Raw genomic sequence first — 20,570 nt, 5'->3', positions numbered from 1 at the left:
GTAAGATGTGTATTTGCAGGTTTTGTTGTTCTAGAATGGTGTTCAAAACAGCAACACTGGAAAACGATCTTGCTGGCTGCTGCCGTAGTGAACGCCGATGATGCGTCGAGCTCGTTAACAGCCGATTAAGTGTTCAGTTTTCCTGCAGACGAGATGAGAGAAATCTGGAGCCGCTTAAAAGCTGATGAGCTCAATCTATAAGACATTGTCTCTGATGGTGCTCATCACTCCATCAAAACCCTTGTAAAGAGTATTTTCAGTTTTTATGACACCTGATGCCACTTTAAAACTCAAAGACAAACAGCTTGAATATATGTCCCCTGATAGTTATAAAAGGCTGAATCACATGATGTCTGTCACATTTCACCCCAAAATAAAAAGTACAAAATATATATTTATTTTAATAAAGAAAATGTATATTTTTTTAAACATTCAATTTATTTTGTAATGTAACATTCTCACCACAACTATTTACCCAAATCCACCTGTTAATTTTTTTTATTGCATTTGGACTTTTTTTCCATATATACTTTATATATAATATGCTATCAATGGAGAAGCCATAACTACAGACCAAAATGTCCGATGTCTACGGTTGTGGACTTTCGACATCTCTCTCTATTCCGGCGAGCAACTACCTCATGCATATTTACTGGCATTTGGGGCCGTCATGCCAGAAACAAACAGCCCACTTAATATTTGATGGCTTTTTTGCTTTAGAGTGAGCACAAGGTGCATGCAACGCTGCCTCTGCTGTTGCGTGAGTGTGTGTTTGTGAGAGAGTCATAGTGTAATACCATGTGAGATTGCAGCTGAACTCAAGCCTGACTGCCTAATGGGTCTTTCATGGCTTTTTTCGTTTTAAAATCCACATTTTCAGAGGGATATTATGGGTTGGGTGCAAGCTAATGTGTAAAGCCTAGCAGGAAGGCGCCACCGCAAATAAACATTAACAGTATGCAACTACCGCACATTTTTAATACTGTAACTGTGATCTTTATCAGAATCACTATTAAACACTCTATTTGTTTTGCAGGATCTGGAAGTTTTGTCTCAGGAGATTGTGCGTTTGAGTAAAGACGGCACCCCTGCGGAAAACTCTAAAGCCACGGGCTAAAACTGGACATTATCCATCCGATGAGTCTCCTCTTTCTCCTTCTCTCATCTCTTCACGGCTACCAGGAGGAAACTACATCTATCTCTTACAAAGTCCTCCAACAATCTCCTCAGATGTACTAGGAGCACAGAGGGTTGAAACAGATCTATCTGTGATTTACATACTACTGAATGTAACGTAACACTTTATATGTTGTTTCTCTGTGATGGAAAAGAACTGGTGGACAAGTGGCCGTCAAGCAAACCCTGGCTGCTTGATATCCGTGAACTGTGTGCTCGGGACGGTGGCATGGCCTCGGTGGTCCAAGCAGGACCGCTCTACCTACCACTAATTCCCCCGTTCAGGAAAGCGTGTCCGATGTTGGCGTCCTCAAACTGTTATCACTGTTGTATTGCCTGTTTTGTATATTTGATTTCTCTAAAGACACTTATTTTGTGCGTGAATGTGTGTATATGGGGCGTAGAACGGATCTTTTCATTTAAATTGTATTTATTTGTGCCAGGAAATCCAAATATCATCATGTCTACATCTTATGGTATGCTGCTCCTGTCTGAAAGGTTCACTATATCAAAAAATCCAGAAAGTTTTCTGGCGAGAATGAGATGGAGAGCGTGCGCTTAATTGCTGCGATAATTATCTGAGCATTTTTTTGTGGGGCTCCAAACGTTCCCGTGAAGGAAAGCGGGTCCCTGGGCGACTCTCGTTAAGCAGCAATCTCTCCGCAGCTTAACGACTCAATTTGACACCTCTCTGTCTGTCTCAGAACTGACGCTGCTGTTGGGGAATGGACCAATTTCTCATAGTGCGCACTTGACTCCTGCTCGACTCCCATGAGACGCTAGCCGCCTGTTTTAGTGTAACAACAGTTTCGCCCGTGTGTGTCTCTGCCCCTGTTGCGACATGATTTCGCTTTTATGCATTCCACTTTTCGTGAACATTTTAAATTCTGACACACACGGAAGTGTTTTATTTGGAGAGTGTCGAGCTAATTTAATATTTTTGCTGTCAGTCTTCAGGCTCACTTAATATTTTTACTGTGTGACTGCTTGCACTGATTTTTCCAAACATAACCAGCTTACTACAGCTCTTATAAGGATATGCCATAATTAATGTGACAAAAAAAAAAAAATGAAATCAAATCAAATATCAGCCTGATTTTCATTCATGTCAAATTAAATATGGCATCTTCCCCACCTAAGGTCCATTCATCATTTTAGATAGAATGAATATTGACCAAACAACTATGAGATTATTATTTTAGTTTGTTCTGATCGCACAACAGCACATAGTAGATTGAACGTTTTAGTCACATGAGATTATGGATTCTGCGTCTACCTTATTCATCAACGGTTCTGTATTAATTTAGAGATATACGTATATATTTACCTGGCAAAATTATGTTTTATGGTTTGTGAGATATGAAGGATTACCATTCTATTTCAAGTCTTTGCATTGCTTTAAGCTTTATCGCGACAACGGTTCGTTTCCATGTTCTTGGCACATGAGTGACGTTTGTGCATGGTGCGTTAAATGCCTGTTAAATCCCTCTCTCTGACTTCTAAAGGTAATCCTGACGGAATGCTTTTCCATATTGCATCCATTTTACCATGCAGAAGTAGAAGAAAGATATTCTTCATTTCTGCCATTGAGGAAACTGACATACCAAACTTCACTTGACCGTTTTGCTCAAAAGAATGAAGGATGTTTGCCTTTAAAGCTCAGAGTTGTTTCAGTTTTTGCCTTTTTAAACTTTTAATCTAATATCTGCCAAACATGCTCTTCTTTAATTAAGATCATCAGTTAATCATCACTAATTACATGCAAGCAGATTCTATTATTGATGTCCATTCTCCCACTACGTCTCTATGGCTAATATTTATTTATATGCATTGCATTGTCATGTTCAGACTTCCATAACTTGCAGTGATAATAAAGAATGGCTGGGGGGAAAAACAGTGTCTGAGTGTCAAACTTCATATGGTTGGTTCAAAATGTAAATTTTATTCATTTGACAGATGATTTTAATTGTGTGTGTGTGTGTGTATATATATATATATATATATATAATTTTTTTTTTTTTCAGCACAGGTGTTCCCTGGGGATCAAAACAATGACCTTGGCGTTGCTAGTGTCATGCTGTACCATTTGAGCTAGAGGAACCACAAATCGCACAAAGGTTTTTTTCTTTCTTGATGTTTAACTTATAAAAAAAGTGCATTACATTTAGTTAAAATGGTGTCATTATTTACTCACTCTCATGTGGTTCCAAACCTGTATGAATTTCTTTCTTCTGTGGAACACAAAAGAAAATATATTAAAGAATTCATGCATTAACCATCATCAGGGTCCAAAACAACATTGGACCCCATTGACTCCTTTAATGGACAATGAAAATAAGACATTAAAAAGAAATAAAGAAAGTCATGCAAGTTTGGAATAATAAAGGCTGGTTCCTCCCCAGGTCAGTGGACTAAACACACAAGCAGTGTTTGTCTAATACACTCGTTAATCTCTCCTCTGAGCACCAGCAGTGTTTACCGCACTATCGATGATGCCTGTAAGAACTGTTCAAACAAATGACATGAATCATTGAGCAGCATTTAATTGGAGCCGTTCAAATACTTCAGTCATCTTCGTCTTTGTTACTGTTCAGTGAGTGTGGTCTCTAAACAACACTATATGCTGAAGGGCTCCACTGCTTGGCATTGGGTTTCATCCTTATAATGAACAACGTCCCCCATTAAATAGACCATTTTGATCTTTTTGAGAAGACTTGAAAGGTTTTAAAATTTGATTTCAGTTTATGATATTCTCACATTTATGGAGGTGGGGGTCACACCATTGCCATACCTGCCAATGGTGAGTGAATTGAGAATTTACTGGTCATAAATATTTATTACCGGTCATGAAACTGTATTTTATGAAGCTTGTTTCTGCATCAGAGTAATTTTTTTTTTTTACATAATTATGATTTTTTTACATTAATTTACGATGGTTTTTTTTGTTTTTGTTTTGAAAAAAATATTTAAATTTCAGTCAGACCAGCATTTTTCTGGTGCAAAAAACAAAGAGAATCTCAATGACAGCAATAAACTACATTTGAACAGATCAATTCAGACTAATAACCACCAATTAAAGATACCATGTTAACTGGCCTAAAACATATTAATATATCATTTTGTATGTGGCTAACAAAAGATGCCATACCGTCATTTGCGTAGGAGCTTCAGTGAATCTGTTGTGAAACTGGTTCATTTTGAATAAACCGCTTCACATCAGGAAGTTCTTTAGCTTCCATGTTGTGCATTAAAGTCAATTAATGCACATCTAGCCTTGGATTATCCCTTATGAAATCAATATAAATACGGTATACCGCTCCCTCTGCCAAAAACAGTAATCATGAACTCAATTATGAAGTGCTTTTTTTTATTTAATGGCACAAAAAGCGATGGAAGTCTTCCAGGTCACTGAAACTCACACTTATGTTTGACAATCACAGGTGCTAAAATGAGCATTAGTGGACTGACTGATATCCAATCAATACCTAATAAAGAAGGGAATTATTCAGGACAGAAACACTACGTGTTGTCTCAGGACACTACACTACGTCATGGTTAAAGCTCTCCTGTGAGGTCCAACTTCTTGTATTTCAACATTTTGACTGGTTTATCACTACAGGTGACTGGCACTCCTTTCACATAATTGTCTTTGCCTCTGGTTATTGCTTGTGAGCATGTAGGGTTGTCTGGCCCTAATTTCGAAGCCTTAGAAATATCGAAATCACTGTTGTAACTCTGCTGTCTGCCTTTGTGTCTTTTGCTGCAGTAATTTAGCCATGAACCCTTGTATTGACGTCGGAGTTGTAGAAATTGAATGCAGTTGATGGAAAGGGTAGGAGAATTACTCCTAAGGGTGTTGGAGAAAACATCCATTCTGAAATGCGTGATGCTCCCTCGATGCCTTTGGTAAGTGGTTTTCCAACAGTCACCAAAACACTGATTACTCACTACTTTAAGTCAACATGTGCTTTGATTCACAATTGCCTCTGTTTACTTTCCTAAAAAGTGTTCCTGATCTTACCAGATAATATTCAAAAGAATTTCAGGGCCACAATATGCAAGTGCTGTGACTAGTCCCAGTTAGTCTAGCACAGTACATGTAGCAAGGTTTTATTTTTGTTATAAATAGATGTAGAATAGTAAGTCTTAGTGTAAATGGGTCAAGTGTTGATGGAAAAGAAGCATTATCAGCAGTTTCTTGAAAATGGCTAAAGACTCAGCATTTTTTGTACCTCTTTGAGATGGCACCACAAGGCACCATTCACTTGCAGAACGCAAGCTTCCGGAGGGCACATAGGTCTGAAGTAATGAGTTTAGGTATAGGGGTGCAGAGCCAGTGGTTGTTCTGTAGGCAAACTTTGATGCAACTTTGATGAACTTTGAATTTGATGCAATTGGCAACCAGTGCAATTTGAGGAGAGGTGTGAAATGTGCTCTTCGTTAAAGACTACTCTTGCTGCAGCTTTCTGGATTTGTTGAAAAGGTTTGACAGTGCATGTTTGAAGGCTTTACAAGATAGCTTTACAATAGTCCAGTCTGGATAGAACAAGAGCTTGGATAAGGAGTTGTTTAGCATGCTCCGATAGGAAGGACCTGATCTTCCTAATGTTGTATAAGGCACATCTGCAGGACTGGGCAGTTCTAGCAATGTGGTCCGTGAAGTTCAACTGATCATCAATCAATACTCCAAGGTTCCTGGCTCTCCTGGATGGAGTTATGGTTAACGAACCTAGCTGAATGTGAGAAGTTGTGATGAAGTGTTGGGTTGGTTGAGACCACAAGCGGTTCTGTCTTCGCAAGGTTGAGTTGAAGGTGGTGGTCCTTAATCCAGCAAGAAATGTCTGTCAGACAAGCCGAGATGTGAGCAGAGTGAGAGGTAGAGTTGTGTGTCATCAGCATAGCAGTGATAGGACAAACCATGTTTCTGAATGACAGATCCTAGTGATGACATGTAGATGGAGAAGAGAAGTGGTCCAAGCACTGAGCCCTGAAGCACCCATTTAGTTATGGAACTAAAATGGTTTGTGAATGCCATTTCATGTTTTCAGTTTGAGTGTCATGGGTTGATTTGGGTAACTGACATGATCTTTTAAAGATTGGGTCCGTCCCAACACCCACATTTGCAGTCTTGGCCTGTTTAGATCATGTGCACGTGACAGGAAGTAAGTTCTCAAGACTTCACAAGAAAAATGCCAAAGCTTAGCAACCTTAACGCACACTAAATCCTAAATCCACTAAAATCTCTAATGTGGTTTCAGAGTGGTATTTGACACTAAGCATATCCCATCATTCATTATGTTACTTGTACTTGAATGCTTTGGCCAAATACCGGAAATACATCATGTAAGTAGACAAGTGATTCGAGATCAAAGACTGCAAATGTGGGTATTATGACAGGCCTGTTCACTCCTACATGTTTTGTTTACTCTCATGTCTTCCTAAAAAAAACGATGCATGAGCCATGTGGTCAGGAGACGTTACTGCATGCTGACTTGAGTTGATGTTCTTTGGAAAATGTTGGTTTGAGGTAAGTTTTCGATAAAAAGACCGTTGGTCATGTAATTTCAAAATATCACCATATGCATAAATATGTTGCGTTTTCTAGGCCACTGTTATAATTAAGAATCATTTAAATATTTTATTTTAAAAAGCACTTCATTTAAGTTTGAAATGTTTACACAATTAGGTTAGCAACTTGTTCTATTTCACACTGTTTGTATACTTTACCTTAATTAGTTATTCACATCTTATACATTTAGCATGCTTCTTTACCCTGGGTATGCCATGCTAGCGGCCTTTCAAAAGTGTAAAGCAGTGCTTAACCCTGGCTTAAAAAAATATGTTTTTAAGCCTGGGTTAATAGTTAATAAAGTTGTAAACCCAGAGTTAAGCTGTTTCAAGCATTCAAATTGAAAAGGACAAATTTGAAATGAAGCTGTCAGAAATCTTTTTGCTTCACTCTCAAGGTTTTGTTTCTATATTTGCGTTTGAGGATATTGATCAGAGCATTCAATAGGTCCAGAAAGACTTGTACTGTTCTTCAGTGTTCCCAAAATATTTTGCCAGCGCATTTCCATAGTTAGAAAGCAAACAGATCTCATTGCCTCCGTCCTCTGGAAAGGTTCTAGGTGTTGAATTGCTCTGATGTATTTAAAACCCTTATGATATGACCCTGGATTGTGACCCTGCACTGGGACGTTTTGATATCCTTGACAGATACACAAAGAAAAAATGTGCTCTGACTGAAGTAGGACAGACCATTAAAGATTGACACGAGGTGAGGTGTATGAAATATTGAATATGAGCACCACAAAGGGGCTAGTTAAATGAGTTGTGTAAATATTGTGAAACGCTGTGGACCTGTTATGCCGGTGTTCTGACGATTTGCACCAGTCCAGATTAAGCACCTCTTTTCATTAACCATTGTTTGAAAAATATATATTTTTAAGAGATTCAGGCACTATTTTGTGCCCTTTTTGTGGAAAGTGCTGTTGTCCATTTTGTTTTGTAAATAAAACACAACATCCTTTATTAGAGTATCCTTCCAGCAAATGATCATTGTGTTTGCTGGTGTTTTCACGCTGTTATAGGACTAACGCATCTGTTTTCCCCAATGTTCAAAAGACACTTTGTGGACTCATTAAATTACTTTGCCTAAAAGACATAGTTGTGAATATGAAGTAAGCGTAATGAGTGTGTTCTGTTAATGAAAAATGTACTTTTATAAAGATAAGCTCTCACGTTCTTTTTTGTATGTTTTTTTTTTTTCTTTCCTTTTTTTCACCACTGGGAATGAAAGTGTCTTAAGGTGAACTCAAGTTTCAGTTCAGCTGGTGAAAGAAATCGACAAATTCAGATGTTAAGGCTAATTGAACTGACACTCCAACAACCTTTGAAATCTGTTTTTAATTAAAGGCGGCATGAAGAGGTGCCCGGTGTTAAACTTTCATAATTACACTGCTGCAGACACAGTCTCTGTGTAAGATTTAGATAGTGGCTTTCAATGTATGATCAACTAACTACATCTCATTTCTCATTTCAGCCCAGTCCTTCTCTGCTGCTTCAGTTATTGAAAGCGTGTGAGTAATTCTTGATATTTTTTTATGATATGCTCTTTATACTCTTGCCAAGAATGTTTACACATTTGTAGCATTTTTATTTTTTTCCCTGATGGCCACTTATAATGTCACTCAGGTTTTGCACCAAAATAGTCTTTTCATCTCTCTCTCTCTCTCTCTCTCTCTCTCTCTCTCTCTCTCTCTCTCTCTCTCTCTCTCTCTCTCTCTCTATATATATATATATACAAAAGTCTTTTCAGTACAAAATAGTCTTTATATATATATACTCATAATATATATGCATTATTTATATACATTATATATATTGTATTGTTTTTTTTATTAGGAACAAGAATGTGAACAAGAATATAAAAAAATGAAATATGAAATATTTTGATTTCATATTAATCTGGCTGTTTTTGCTACTCTATATTTAGGCTATGGCTTATGTTGATAAATGAACTTCAAGTTCACACTCTCGTTTTCCTGGGTAGTTTTTGTATCTTGTGAATGGACTCTGTTTTGTAAATGTTGATATACGTGATATAGCCCTTTAAAATAACCTGTGACCGTGTACTGTACCTGCCTTAAAAAGAGCAGACTGACATATGGAACGACTGTCTGACCAACATGAGCTTCACAAAAGTCTTTTCATCCATATTTGATGATAAACAGCATCAGAGAACTGTACTGTAGTTCTGGGCAATTGGAGACAGTTTCCATAAAGGAAACTCAGAGAATGAATAAAATGGCCTGCAGCGTATGCGATTCCCCTTGTGTCGTGCAGGAGTGATGTGCTTCTTTCATGAGGGGATGGATTGTGCTGCATAAGCTCAAATGTCCCCGACTGTCTCGCCCTCACACATGCTGTGCTTTTCCACTGCCCATGTGGCCACTCGAGGGTTAATATTTCATGGCCGAGAGATTATTTTTAGATTTCTGCTGTCAGAAGTAAATTTCAGCATATTAGCTACATTGATTACCGCTTTGACAGAGTTGACACATTATGTAAAAATAAAACTGAAAACCAAAAAACATGTTTTGTCTGTGCTATATTGTGAATATAGTCACAGAAAATGCATTTTTACAATGGGTCAGTGCAACACAATTTTGACTGCTTATGTGTGGATTAAATTTAAACTTGTTAAAAAGTTGGCTTAATCCATTTTCATTAGGACTACATTAACAATTGTCATGGGATTAACTAAAAGATCCAGCTGACACAGCCACATTGAAAATGAATGCAACCGACGAGAAAAATGGTCGGCGCGCATGGACTAAAAGGGTTGTCTCTATTCTCTTAATGAGTAATGGGTGTGTTTTGGGCGTAACGTGCAATAAACCAATCAGAGTGTCATTTTCTCATTCCTGTTTAAAGTCAGTCGCGCCCGCGCCATGGTGGATTCACTATTTACATGGCGGAGGAAATGGATCTGCTCGTGCGTGAGGAAAGCGCGCAAGCAGACCATCTACCGGATTACACCCTATCTTTATATACACAATAATAATCTTTTGCATTGCAATCCTTTTATTTTTAATATTTGGCATGTTTGTTTGCTGCTGCATGTGTGTGTGTGTAATAAGCAGAGTGTACGTGTGTGTGCACCCACCTATAGGTGCATATTACTAATGCGCCCTTTAAATAACAAAATGCGCCAACAATGTGCCTAAACACACCTCATTTTCAGACCAGCACGCCCATGGGCGCACAAATGGACACAAATGCATTTGCTATTTAAACAACGTGGCGCAGGATGTGAAAATGATAACTGCGTCAGGCTGAAACTAGCAAAAAAAATACTTTTGTGGTGGGTGTATGATAGGGCCCAAAATGTTAAATGACTAAATTGAAAATCTGTTCAAACATAGTAGTAGTAGTTGATGGTCCCCATTGACTTCCACAGTATATATTAAAAAGAAAAAAACTTTGGGAGTCAATGGGGATCAGCAACTGTTTGGTTACCCACATTCTTATAAAATATCTTCTTTTTTTGTTCAGCATGAGAAAGAAATTAATTCAGGTTTAAAATAATTTGAGGGTGAGTAAATGATGACAGATTTTCATTTTTGGGTGAACTATCCCTTTAAGGCACTGATCAAAGGTCTTGTCTGATGCCTTCAGCACTTGTTGGCCATGAGCAGATGTGTTATACAACACAAACAGACAATGGACTGATAAAGAAAAATGGAGGCAATCATTCGCTTGTCCTCAGCCTATCACAACGAAATATAACTCAATTATTTCTTGTCAACGGATGAGAAATGTTAAACGTGACATCAGAGTTGAACGACTTTCACACTGAATGCGCAAAATCTAAGAATCCGTGTTGTGCCAGCTAAGATGTGCTGGTGCGTGCGCTATGCTGAAATGTGTGGACAGATCTGTCACAAGCTGTTGGTGGAGAATGTGTCACACCAGGACATCCGTATGTGAGAAAATGTCACTTGATTGAACATTTGTACGTGTTTATGACCTCTTCCTCATGATGGTCATCATTCATTGTGCATTATATAATGTTATACTTTTTGGTATTTTAATTTCTGGCTTGCCATTGCATTTATGTGGATAAATCAATATATTTGGAATCCCTTTATTCATGCCATAGGGGCATGTTGTCACAAGATGCCAATGTGTGTTTAATGAACTGTATCTTTTTTCCAGGATAATGACAGTGGGAGTGTTAATTAGCTCTTGTGTAGCCAAGACTTTAAGGTATAGAAACTAACTGGAATATTCACTGGAAGTGTGACTAGCCTCGGTCTTCCTTACACATTAAGTAAGCACTTGTAGTTAATTAGAATTGTTGAGTAACTGCTTATGTAAATACATTGTAACATGAAGACTGTAATGTAAGTTGTGACTTAATATCCTTCACCTAATACTGATCATGTACAGGGCTTGATTTCCTTAAAGCCACAGTTCAGCCTAATTTAAAATTCATGTAATTCCAAACAGGCATGTTATGTTTTCTGTGCAAATATGTTTATACACTACTGTTCAAAAGTTTGGGGTCGGTGAAATTATTTTATTTTTTTAAATTGTATGTAAAATGTTATATAACGATTATCTTGTCTATACAGTAGCCCAAATCTTTTGTGTTCGAGTGAAAAATTAACAGCATACATGATATGAAGGTGAGTGAATAATGACAGATCTCTGAACTGTGAGCTAACCATTTAGACTTGTTTACATGTTTCGTACACTTCCCTGAACTTCAGGAAGTGATGTCACCATTGTGGATGTGATGTAACCTTGACGCTATTTTAAAACATGTCTGATTCAAAGTGTCTCCAGTTTCCTTTGGACAGACATAACAGAGATGAGAGAGGAAGAGCAGAGGGAAGGAAAGGAGAGAGAGGCCTGAGAGATTGAAGTCTTGAGTCACTAGTTAAAAATTTACTAGTTTCTTGATTTCTTTTTGCTGCTGTCTATAAATAGCTCCTTCTCTCAGCTTTACAAAGAAACATGGGACATCTGTATGGGAGGACCATGTCTGCATCTCATCTCTGCGCTCCCATTAAAGTATTAAACGCCACAACGCATGTTACTCTCTTTTCCCGGATGATCTGAGATCAGCTCCCATCCAGACGTTCATTATCTACTGTAGTTCATTTCCCTCTCTGGGTCGTTCTAAACATGTTTGCCTGAGGTTCATAATTACGCCAGCATCATTTTTTAATGAGACAGTGAGGACTGAAAAAATCCTCATGTGATGTCTTGGAGAACAGGAAGTTGAAGGAATAGTTCATCTAAAAAAAAGATTTACTCATCCTCATGTTGTTATAAATCTGCTTTTTAAATCCTACTCTTTTTTTTTCGTGCAACACAAAAGGAGATGTTAGAGAGGATGTTATGATACTCTTTTACATATAATGAAAGTGAATGAGGAGGGTAGAGTCTGTCAAGCTCCAAAATGACAAAAGGCACCCTAGAAGAATAGCAAAAAGTGTCCAAAAAGTCTTCTGAAGCCATGCATTAGCCCATTGGTGCATGTTTTGAGATTGAGAAAGGTGCAGTAAGCGATTTCTGAGAAATGCTGCTGAAAGTGGATTGGACCGAGCATCATAACACACTTGTAGCCAATCAACAGTAGCCCCAATCAGTGTCCACTCGTGATGGGGGAGGAGCAAGAGGGACATTTTAAGAAAGACTAGAAAGAGAGATGGTTAAGAGACATTACAAAAGAGAAGGCCTGAAAAAGGGATGCAGAGGTTGCGTTGTTTCTGCTCCATACGTCAGTAACATTGGTTTTGCTTTGTTTCATAGAACCAAGATATGCTGTTGTTGTATAGTGTTAGTTATAGTAACGGGACAGGTTAAGACTGTTGTTGGTTGTCTGGAGCTGGTGTTCTGCTGATGACCAACAACCAATTCTTGCTTGTATATACTCTTGTGTACTGCATGTTTTTTTTTGTTTTTTTTCCTTGACCTTTTCTGGTCATCTTTGCTTTATTTTTTTGCAAAGCATTATTTTGCTTTGCTTCAGCTAGGATAAAGAGACATCCACTCTTGCATTGCACTGTTTGTGCATTTTGGGGGCGGAGCAATAAAGAGAGGGATGTGTTTGTTTGGATTGATTTAAAAAATCAAGAGACTGCTCACTGCAGAGCCAATGGGTGGAGCTTGACATCCAACTCATGTGGACTCTGTGGACGTAATGGGTGAGGCTTGAAGGTCCAGCCATACCCAACCCTACCATAACCCTATCCCTAATCCCAATTAGGTCAAACCCCACCCATGACGTCCAGAGGATTGAAAATCAATAGTGTTTCTCAGAAATCGCTTACTGCACCTTTAAGTTTGTCACAATACCAAAATATGCAGGTATTGCCATACCACAGTGCAAATTTCAGGTATTGCCATACCAAGTGATTTTGTTGGTTGTGGTCTCCCTCTTTGTCTTTGTGCCCTAGCAGGTGTGGTGTAAAACACTGGGAAAGGATGCATTGACTCTTCTCATCTGAACGTCAGTGTGTAAGAATGTCTGCCGGATGGGACTCTGTGTCATTGCAGCAGAGTGATAGGACACAGGAAAAGGAAAATCCTCTTAATTGAGGCCGGATGAATCAAGGTACTGTAGGTCGAAATCTGTTCCTAAGAACCGTTTATCTGAGTCTAAATCGAGAAAGGGCAAGAAATCGGTTTTGAAATGGCTCCATTTTTGTGCCAACTGATCCCATACGTCAGTCCAGAAGAGATAGCGGGGATAGCGTCAGTCTTTTTCTTCCTCGAGTTTTGATATGCAGACACTCTTTATAGTCACAGATAAGTGATAATGACTGAAACCCTTTATTGTGCATTAAAACCAATAAAGTAAAAGCTTCTTATCTTATGCTACTTTTCATTCAAAGTCATTTGTGGGATTTTCCTACTTGACTTCCAACCATAAGGGTAAATCTCTGGGTCGTACTTTTTTTTTTTTTTTTTTTTCATGACAATTTATCCTCCCTCCCAGTATGTAAATATTCATTGAGAAGACAGATTGATATTGATTCATAAAATCTTAATTCGGTGGATGCATGAAAAATGTTGTGTTGTGTTGTGTTTTGTTTTGTTTTAATAATGAGTCTCCTGTATCCCAGATCTTCGCAGTCGCTCCTCTCATCCCTGTCATTGTCCATTTTGGTATTAATTGACATGAAAATTTTTTCTGCCCGTTGAGTCCTTCTAGGACCCCAGGGAACAACTATTTTCAATGTCAGGAAATGGAATGGCTTTTAGGCAGGCTGAATTGTTCATGACATCATGATTGTGCTGCTCTAAATTTCATTTATAAAACGGATTGTTCCGGTCCTTGATTCTGAATGGTTGAGCCGCATTCCAGCATTGTAAATTACTCTTTCAGCATTACTGCGCCAAAGAAATAGTTTCAAAATGTCCGATTTTATTGTATATAGCACTGTTTCTGAACTCCCTGAAACATCTCCTTTGTAGTCTTGAGTTTTTTTTTCCAGGTAACGAACACCCAAGACATATGCAAAAAAAGGAATGAAGGCCTATAGTTGAGTTGCGTTAGTAGCATGTTAAAACTTGCGTTAACTAACGGGACCTTATTAGTGTTACCAATTATTCTCAAATATAAATAAATATTTGGAAAGATCAAAGTGGTAGGAACTGTTTTAAAACCCTGCTTTGAATACAGCTTGACATTTTTTTTTATAAAACCTAATAAAAGATGTCTCGCACAGCATCTTCAGTTAAAATACAACAGACCACATTTGTGAAAATGTTTGTTGGAAAAAACAAAAGTTTTTCTGATTCCTCCATGATCCAGATGGTGTTTTGTGTGTGGATTTTAGAACCGCAGCTTGTCGGTTTGAAACGGGCTGCTGAAACAAAAGGCTGCGTCCAAAATGAATACCGACAATCTGATTCAGCTTAATCTCCGAAGCCCAAACCCACACGCTCCATCAGCAGCTCTGGAGGTGTCAGTCTTTGCAGCATCTCCTAATCCTCTGTTTTGTGACTGTTGACTGTAAGTCTTGACAGTCCTCTCTGAAGGAAGGAGGGCCTCATCGCTGGATGGAATTTCAGCTCTTGGCTCGTCATCTCTGAAGTGGCCAGAGATTATCTGTTTGTTTGGGGTATCGATCCGTCACTTGAGCCTGCTGGTTGGAACCGTATACACGTTCAGATGGGACTTTCACCCGGGTTAAATTCGGACCTCGGAGGCCCCGCGGCTTAACCGTGAACGACAACATTTATAACGTAATGACAACTGTTTTGGAGTCCGCACGGGATGACTAATTCAACTCGATGGTCAATTTTACCTCACAGAAGTGCCCTCTTCAATTCTCCTCTCCATATGGGCTGTTCACCCTGTCCAATTCATTACCCACTCTGGGCTCTTGCAAAACCGTGTCCCGTGATGCACTGGAGCAGAGCTTCTATTGATGGTGACAGTCCATTAAATTCTCCATTAAGAGTCGGTTCGATGCCCAGAACTCCTCGTTTAAATGTAGTACTGCCTGGCCAGAGCAACCAGCCTCTGTTTACCTCTAAACCAAACTGTGTTTTTTTATTTTTTATTGTTCAGGTCGCAGAGCAATACTGTGTGGTGGCTGACTATATTTAAAAAATATCACTTGCAGTGCAAAAATAGCTTTTTAATGCGTTTTTGATAGGTTTTTTTTTTTCAAACTGGGAACAAAGTTTAAAAAAGCCTAGTGTAACGAGATGCATAAGGTGTCAAGACTTGTTTTCAGAGAATGTATCTTTAATACTGCACTTCCAGATATTTTCACTTGTTTTGCATATAAACAAGTTAAAAACAAGTGGAAAAACTTGCCAGTGCAACAAGACAATACTATTATATTCAAGATGCAGTCTATGAAACGCTTAATGTCTTAAGCAAAGTTGCTTCTCAACAATATTTTAGTATTATTTATATAGCATTATTATTGTTAATATTTAGAGGGGGGTTTTTTTGTAATATTGTAACATTTTTTATGTTTATATTTATCAGTTGTCGTTTTAGCACTTCAACTTATTTTTTTTCAAGTTTTCTTTAAGCTTAAGTTTTCATCTAATATTTATATTTTATTTCAGCTTTATTTTAATACACAATATTTTTTTTTAATAGTTTAAGTTGCAGTTTAAGTGAACAATAACAACACCATTTCTCAAATGAATTAATTTGAAGAATATTTAGATATTTTTAATGGAAAACAAGACAAATATGCTCATTAAGAATAAGATTTTTCCAGTGTTCCGGTTTATTAGTTTCAGCCATACTTGAGTTACATTTTCAAATAAGTTTTCTATTTACTTTATTTAAAGAGATAGTTCATGCCAAAATGCAAATTCTGTTGTTATCTACCTTGTGTTCTAAATTTGTGTCGTATATGTACACGTTGCTCTTGCCATGCAGTCAGAGATTGTCGTGACTAAATGCACCATACAAGTGCAATATGGACAATATGATGTTCTTCTATAGTCATAGAGTGGCTTTTATTAGGAGTAATGCACTTATATAACATGTTTTTTTTTTTTTTTTAAGTGATGAGTTTGGGAAATGAATCTCTTTATGCAACTAATAGCAGAGGAGTGTTGATCTTTTGAAAACAGTCATTAATTGCCATTCAATTTAGTGATGCTAAGAAGTTATGCACATTAATACTGCCTTTTCTTCAGTTTTTATTTTTTGTGCTCACACTGCATGTCCCATTGCAATTGTACAGTGAAGATTTCTGCGACCAGATTCGACAAACACTAAACCCTTTTTGTGTCAGGCAGCAGCAGTGGAAGATTAAATTGCGTTGTGGTAGTGGCGGCACAGTCAGTCCGTGGCTTCATCCATTATCAATCGTCTACTGGAGGCTTAAGAAAGGTTGACATGCCACAGCCAGACATGATAATGAAAGAGATACGGGATCGGTGCTGACGAGGGGTCAGTGAACGGATCTGAATGGGTTCATATTGATTTCATGACCAGATCCGCCTTTTCATGCTATATCGTGCTGTCCTGAAAAAGTTGATGTTGCACTTAGACAAAATGTCCACTGCAAACAAAATAAAGCTCATGATTCCTATTTCAGGCAGACGGTAAGATGGATGGTTTAGGTCATGCTACTGATGCGCAATTGGATGCTTCAACCCCACTGACATTCATATAATAGGCACGTCCAAGACATTATTCCAAAACAAATCATGGCTTGACCAGAAACCGCTCTCAGATTACTAAGCCATTTATACAATCAAAGTAGCTGATATGTGAGCCACTACAATACTTGACCCAGTTTCCAATGGCGATATGAGAATGTGCACAGGTTTTCCTTCCCGCATTGTTGTGTCTAATTGCGTCAATTGAAGGTTGTGGACGATCCAAAAGGTCTGTGATCTGTTTAAGACATTTTTTGGTGTGTTTAAAGAAGAGCACTCCATAAATAACCAGAACATATTGGTAAACAGTTGTCAGAAGCAATCAAGTAATTGGCCCTGAAACGTCTTTACTGGCTGATGTCATGGAGTTAAATTAGCTTTATCGTATGCGGGGAGTTTCATCTCACAGATAAATGTGGATGTTTTGATCTATTGTCCACTAACAGCCGGAAGTGCTGGCTTTCTCAAACAAAAAGTTTTTCTGTAGATTTCAAAATGATTCTTTTTTAAGTATTGACTTCGTAATGAAAGGAAATAATTGCATGGATTGGCAAGGCCTTGTTTAACTCTTTATGGTTTGATGTTCCCATATGTGTGTTTGTTTTTTCTCACTTTTTAAAGCCTCACATTGTAGTTCTTTCTGCATGATGGATTAAAGTTGTTCACAGAGCAACAGTTTAAAGTTATAAATAATGTTCAATGTTTTGAAACTGCTGTGATGCATTTCTCCTTTGTAATTTTAATAGAGAGCGGCATTGATTATATTACTGCAGTTATTTATTTATTTGGAAGTGTTTATACAGTAATATAATTGTATTTGGGCATAAATGTCACAATTCTGATTTATGTTTCATGTCTTCAGAAAAGGCCAGAAGAAGAGTGCACAACTGATTTGAACAATGTGGATGAGTCAGGCTTTTAAAAACATTAAATAAAGGTAACTGATAATGATTCACTCAATTTGAGTTTGAAGGAGTTCCAAGTTCCAAAGGAGTTTTAAATATCAGTTGATAAAACAATTGGATGGGTGAATTGATGGATGGATGGATGGATGGATGGGTGGATGGATGGATGGGTGGATGAATAGATGGATGGATTGATAGATGAATTGATGGATGGATTGATAGATGAATTGATGGATTGATTGACTGATTGATTGATTAATTGGGTTTTATGGTGTTTTACTATGAATGCAGCTTTAAAATAAATGTTTATAAAATGGATCATTTCAGTCCTGGCCTCTGATTGGCCAGTACAATTTTCCTACCTTGCTGAGCAATACCCATGTAAAATCAAAGACATAAAGTTAATGTAAAGAATACATCTGTCAAAATTTGTAAGAGTCTTGTTAGTACATTGACCTTACTGTAGGCCTTCAGAAGTAGGGTGTCTAAATTATTTTCCCCCTCTATAACTCACAGATGCAGAATATTCCTCACCAAACCGGAAAAAAAGAAGGAACATGTAAAATAGGAGGATTTAAAATTGGATTATTACCCAGCAGTCCATGCGTAGACTTTGAGGAGGAGGTTGAGGGCTGAGGGTGGCGTTTGGGACAAGGTAGGATATGTTTAACCAACTTCTATATGTTCTGTTTTGCTATCAGGGCCATATCCAACGTCAGATTTACCCGACCCTAAATGTTATGAAACAATAAGCGAACTGTACATCTCACTTTCTGTTGTAGTGGCTGTTTATAGCCAGTGTCTCATGCTGATATGACTTCACTCTCAAACTATACTAGTGTCCGCTATTTCCGCATTGATGTTTTGCTGTAGTGAATAAAAATGATGGAGGAGAAATATAGATGGGGCAAACAAGAGTGGCCATTAAAAGCATTAAAAGCAGGCAATCTATTGGGTAATAGGAATCATTATAGAGTCATCATGAATAAATGATGCTTCTTTCCTTTACATTCAGCTCTCTCTCTATCTCTATGTCAATACTGGACTCAGCAGGGTTTCCTCATGCTAGCTTTTGGTCTGTCCTGAAAAGGGAGTGAGGGTGGCGTAATTGAAATCTAATCAAGTTGATGAGTCAAGAGAGGAGAACTTGCATGAGGGAAACACTCCTTTGAATTAGAAAGAGATAAGGGCTGATGGGAAAATGGAGTTATTTTTTTTACTGGAGTCAGAATGGAGAAGTGTCTGTGTGTTGTTGTTTTTACCTGCTAATGTACGTCATTACAGAAACATCTGAATCACTGGAGAAGAAATAATCCTTGTTCTTTTCGAAAGATCTGAACCATGGCAACTAGAACTGACATCTTTAGCAGCTTTGTAAAAAACGTGAAGGGCAATAATGTCTTGTTTTTCTACATTATCTCTGAAGAGAATGTGCACTAAGTGCAAATAGAGCTCAAGTTTAAGGAGGTTTACTTTCCTAAGTTTTGTTTTAATTCTCCCCAGTTGTTTTTTTTTTCTTTTCTTCTAAATGATCTCGTTGAGTTGCACTCAAAGCACTTTCCATTTCTTTGCCATTAACAACGGAAACATGCTGTCAAATGTTATTAGGCAGGAGGCTTTTCTGCACAACATTCCGTAAAATATCCCGACATCCCAGACTGGACATCATATCTCATGCTAGCTTATACGCTTTGTTTTTATAACAAGGTAGCTTACACAAATTATTATTATTATTATTATTGCCAACACACAAGTTGATACTTGTTTTGTTAAAGTTTGTTCAGAAGCACTGGGTATTTGCCACTAATGTCACCAAAATAAGAAATTAAAATGACCAAAAGATTGTGAAAGCATTTTGCGCTTTTTAACATCCATATTATTAATTTTGCTGTCAAGAAGTAACAATAGTTTTTAGATATATTTATTTATGTACGGTACCGGTCAAAAGTTTGAAAAAAAAAATGTTTTTGAAAGAAGTCTCAAGGCTGCATGTGATTAAAAATACAGTAATATTATGAAGTATTTTAATACATTTAAAAGTGTAATTTATTCCTGTGATGAAAGCTGAATTTTCAGCATCTTCAGTGTCACATGATCCTTCAGAAATCAGTCTGATATGCTGCTCAAGAAACATTTCTCATTATCAGTGTTGAAAACAGTTTTTGCTGCTAAACATTTTTTGGAAACGATGAAACCTTGCGAACAATTGTGGTAAGATTTAAAAAAAAGAGATAAATTAATACTTTTATTTATCAAGGATGCATTAAATTGATTGAAAGTGAAGACATTTTTAATGTTACAAAAGATTTCTATTTAACAAATGCTTTAATAAGTTTAATAAATTAATTTAATTAATGCAAATAAATCCTGAAAGAACAAGGATCCTGAAAAAAGTATTTCCACAAACATATTGGGCAGTAAAACTGTTTTCAACATGGATAACAATAAGAAATGTTTCTTGAATAAATCAGCTTATTAGAACAATTTCTGAACGATTATGTGACACTGAAGACTTGAGTAATGATGCTAAAAAATAATCAGATTTGCATCACAGGAATAAATTAAAATTTTAAATGCATTCAAATAAAAAGTAGTTATTTTATATTGTAATAATATTTCACAATATTGCTCTTTTTGCTGTATTTTTGATCAAATAAATGAAGCCTTGGTGAGCAGAAGAGTCTTCTTTCTAAAAAAAAAAACAAAAAAAAAACCGACTAAACCTTTGAATGGTAATATATTCATACAAAATATACTTTAAAAATAAAATGTAAACATAATTATAATATAATTCTAAAATAGAATTATACAAACACATATATACATACA

General features: G+C 37.2%; 1 protein-coding gene across 4 annotated transcripts in view; it reads left to right on the top strand.

The window, feature by feature from the left end:
- Positions 1-3,062, top strand: part of gripap1 (GRIP1 associated protein 1) — a 41,891-nt gene extending 38,829 nt beyond the window's left edge. For all 4 annotated transcript variants that reach the window (XM_084087185.1, XM_084087184.1, XM_084087183.1 and 1 more), the window contains one exon: positions 1,037-3,062. In XM_084087185.1, coding sequence (XP_083943311.1) covers positions 1,037-1,117 — 81 coding nt within the window. In that variant the 3' untranslated portion in view covers positions 1,118-3,062. The remainder of the gene's footprint in view (positions 1-1,036) is intronic.
- Positions 3,063-20,570: the final 17,508 nt, after the last annotated feature.

Source organism: Abramis brama (genome assembly GCF_963993115.1).
Source record: "Abramis brama genome assembly, chromosome: 16".
Taxonomy (NCBI): Eukaryota; Metazoa; Chordata; class Actinopteri; order Cypriniformes; family Leuciscidae; genus Abramis; species Abramis brama.
The sequence above is the reverse complement of the archived record's forward strand: the minus strand, read 5'-3'. Positions and strand labels throughout refer to the sequence as shown.